The 4,208-nt window shown below is 40.8% G+C and overlaps 1 protein-coding gene across 1 annotated transcript; it reads right to left on the bottom strand.

Annotated features, from left to right (window-relative positions):
* Positions 1–656: 656 nt before the first annotated feature.
* On the bottom strand, positions 657–3,496 carry LOC116728827 (DNA-directed RNA polymerase II subunit RPB1-like). The gene is made up of 3 exons (XM_032577144.1): positions 3,382–3,496; positions 1,769–2,534; positions 657–988 (listed from the first exon to the last, which is right to left on the bottom strand). The coding sequence occupies exons 1-3, from the start codon at positions 3,494–3,496 to the stop codon at positions 859–861; spliced, it is 1,011 nt and encodes a 336-aa protein (XP_032433035.1). The 3' UTR covers positions 657–858.
* Positions 3,497–4,208: the final 712 nt, after the last annotated feature.

The raw sequence follows: 4,208 nt of genomic DNA, 5'->3' as shown, positions 1-4,208 counted from the left end.
GGTTTTATATAATTCTCTAAATTGTCTGAAATAAATTTTTTGTAGTTGCAAGTTACAAACTACAAAAACTTGCAGTTTGTAACTTGCAACTACATTTGCTACATTTCCTGCTCAAATGTAGCAGGAAGAAACACAGAAATTTTTTATCTCTGATTGAGTTTATATAATATTTGAGTTTCATTTTTTTACGCTGAATTACAGCAAAACATTATTTTGTTAATGATGTTCTAATTTAGTGAGGGTGCACCTGTATTTTTCATTATTTTATTCATAAATGAAAGGAGAAACAAAGGCTGGTCAATCTGTGAATCCTCAGAAACTATATTAGATCTTAAAGTGGAACTAAAAGAAAAAGTTTCTCAAGAAAAGTTTCTCTTTCTGGTTATAATTGAATCTGAGCAGCACATAAATGTCAACAATTCAGACCAGCAGGAGCAGATATCTTTTCACAGATATTGTTAAAATAATTTAAGAAGTACACCTTAGATAAGAAATACAAATAAATCCCAAGCCCAATCTCCAGAAACAGCATCATGTCAAAACTCCATGTGCATACAAAACCAGCGACACTATTTCCATTAATCCTCCAACATTTCTTTCTTTCTTTTTTTTTGCATTATACTAAACCATATTATCGTATGAAAGTGATCTGACACCACTTGCCATGTTACATAATGTAATGCAAGCCATGAAAATGCAATTGTGTAAAAACAGCCAGCATTTTGCAAAGGAATGAAACAAAAAAGAGAACTCTGACAAAAGAGGTGAATGTTTTGTTTTTCTGGAAGCAAATCACAATTAAACTCTCTAAGCTCGCTCTTCAAGCTTCATCGGTGAGTTACTTTCTCCACGTTTCCTTCAGCACAGACACAGAATGAAGAATTGGCCTACCCTGTTTGTGGCCAGTGGGGCTGCGGGCGACTTGGAGCGGGTTGGTCCGTAGCCGGGGCTATCACTGGTAGCCTTTCCCCGCCCAGGGCTGGTTGGACTGGAAACAGAAAGAAGAAAGAAATTTCAGAGCATGAACTCACCAAGGTTTTTAAAGTTAATTAAAACTAACAAAATAACAAAAACTCAAATTAAAAATAGATTTTTGTTATAAACAAAACCGGCAATTAATGGCAAAAAATTTAAGAGGAACTGTATCATGCTTTTATAGAACTATCTGAAACATACTGAAGTTACTTCCTTTGTTTTCATGTTTTTTGAAGCCACACACACACACACACACAAAAGGTTTACATCAAAATACGATTCGCCATACTCGTCCTCATCTTACTCTAATCTGCAAAATGGCGGATGTTGGGAGAAAACGCCAGTCAGTTATTGTTCAACAATAGTTGAATAAATTTTTAAAAAAATATATTCAACTTAAATGTATTTAAAATCTTCTGTTGAGTAGTCATTACCTAATTGAGGTGTAAAATTACAATATTTTGACTTTTTTAAACAAAGTGTTGTTGTCAGTTGCTATGGAAACGTGTCTGCATGTAGCTTAGTCGACACAGAGAGTGAGAAAAAAGTGGCCTACTAGCTTAAGTAGTTAGTACAGAACAGGACAGTTTTCCATTTGATTACTCAATTAATCTACAGAATAATTGAATGATTACTCAATTACTAAAATAATCGTTTACCACAGCCCTAGTAATATTACATCTTGGACGACTGTTTCTTTTTGTTAAATGTGTTCTACAACTCATTAGCAAAACTGTCAACAAATGTATTACTACCACTGTTCAACAGCAAGGAAATAAGAGTGCTAGCATACCTAAGAGGAAGTCCTTTGCTTTGCTTTGCTGAAGGACTTGTTGGACTTTTGCTCTCGAATGAGAATTTTCCATGACTGGGGCTCGTTGGACTTTTACTTGCATTGATGACGCTCGTTCCTGGATCTTTACTGATGGAAGCAGCTGCAAAAACACCAGCTCCCGAGCCTGTATTTAGACTGGGACTGATGGTTGGAGTGATGCTAGTAGGAGTAGCTTTATCTGGAGTGGTTGGTGACACAAGACCCTGGATGGTGCTGGAGATGAGCGCAGAGACAGTCACCAGATTCAGGTCTTTAGAGGCAGCTGGGTTTTTTGGGTTTGTTGTACTCTGTGACTTTGCGTCAGTGGCATGCGAGTTGGTTCCATTTTGAGATGGTTTAGTGGGAACATTGGGAGTTTCCACACTGCTGACAGTAACACTGGAAGGCGAGGCAGCAGAGGGTGAAGAGGGTTTGGAAATAACCAGCTCTGCAGACTTAGAGCTTTCTGGTTGGACTGGTGGAGGAGGAGCACGGTACTTTACTTTGGCGGGGTGAGACTGTGGTATGCTGGGCTGTCTTGTAGGAGAAGATGATGCTTTTGTAGGCACTCCATCTTGGTTAGGTAGGGAGGTGGATTTGATAGACTTGGTCTTGCTAGGTTTGGATGGTTCTCCAGAGGCAGGGGGACTCGAAGGACTTACTGGTGATTGTTCTGCTGGAGCTGGAAGTTTCTCAGAACATTGAGTGTCCTGCAGGATTGTCACCTCGTAGAACTCCTGTATATCTGTGGAGATATTAGAGCTTTGAACAATGACTAAAGAATTATTGAAACAGTTCATAAGGAGTTATAATAATTATAATAATAAACACCAGGGGTTTCCCCGAGAAAACTTGCTAAGCTCAGTGGTAGAGGCTTAATCTGTATAGCATATTCCAGCAGCAGGGTGCTTCAAAGTGTTTTACATAATAAAAACAGAAAACTACAAAGTTATAAAGAAAACCCCATACAGTCAACAACTGAACACATTATATTCTGATGAGTGCCAAAATTATACACATAAAATACGTTGGTCAATGTATACCAGAGTTTTATTTTAACAATATTATAGATGGCTTCCGGTTATGGCGTCTTACTGAGCAGCTGCTGGGCTCTGAGCTCCGATCAATATACCCTGCAATTAGATATCTAGACCACTGCTAAGATATTTTTCGTACGAGAAAACTCCCTGGGATTCAATTCAACCTGCCAAGATACCGATTAAACACAAATTAAAAGCGAAAACAACCAGCAAAGAGGGATCCGACGCTGGAAGCGAAGCGGAAACCGATACATGGAGGAGGCTAACGCTAGCTAGCCTCTGAAGCTAACCTCCTGGAAGCTATCCAAGCCTTGAAAATTCACTTTGCCACGCAACTACGGGAGGTTATAACTTCAAATCAAGAAATTAAAGACACAGTTGGAGTATTCCTCGAGAGGTTTACCTCTGCAGAATCCCGCATTAGCAACCTGGAGGACGGCGTCGCCTCGTTAACAGGCAAAGAAGCGACCATACAAAAGGAAACCCAGGATCTCGCTTTGAAGGTGGACGAGCTTGAAAACAGAAGATCCAACCTGAGACTCGTGGGTTTACCCGAGAAGACAGAGCAAGGGGACATCGCTGCTTTTCTGCAGACCTGGCTGATGGAGGTCCTGGGGCGGGACGCGTTTCCATCCCCCCCATTATCGAGCGGGCCCACAGGCTGCATGGCCAGAGAGCTCCAGGCCGCCCGCCACGCGTGATCATCGTGAAATAACTAAACTATCAAGACAAGATGAGGGTGATGACTGCAGCCCGTCTGAAAGGAAAGGTGATGTTCTTCCTGCTATCCGCGGATGTGGTGAAACAACGGAAACAAAACGACCGGGTGAAACAACAACTCCGTAATCTGAATATAAACTTTGGACTGATATTCCCAGCAAAGATGAGGATTTTCCACCGTGATAATCGCTTCCTCTTCCACACGACAACGGAGGTGGAGAAATTTATACGGAAAACAAAACAAACTGACGGGTAACCACATTTACACGCTAGATGGCGCCAGCGAGGTTTAATAAGGATCAATACTCCATTTGATCGGTGATCCTGGACAATACACATTTCCACTAAGTCTCCCCCTCTTAGCGGTGGGGAGTAAGTTTTAGATACCATGGTCGGGGTTCACAGTTTAAGGTTGAGGTGCGAGTTGTTTAAGTAAACGTTTTTTCTGCTCCTGTTGTTCTGGGATCAGTAGCAAAGCCAAGTCACAGAATAGAGGGGAAGGGGAGGTGGAGATTCCCACTGGTGGGAAATCTCAGGAAAGTCTTTTGTGTTTGTAAATGTTCAGTGTTATCAAGGTGCAATGTTCTTCAATTTGTACATTTCAAGTTCCTACAGTTGAGACAAAAAACAGAAAGAGATGATAAATGGACATGAAGCAG

The sequence above is a fragment of the Xiphophorus hellerii genome, chromosome 11, assembly GCF_003331165.1.
Source record: "Xiphophorus hellerii strain 12219 chromosome 11, Xiphophorus_hellerii-4.1, whole genome shotgun sequence".
NCBI classification, from domain to species: Eukaryota; Metazoa; Chordata; class Actinopteri; order Cyprinodontiformes; family Poeciliidae; genus Xiphophorus; species Xiphophorus hellerii.
Note: the sequence above shows the minus strand (reverse complement) of the source record. Positions and strands in the feature narration are given on the sequence as shown.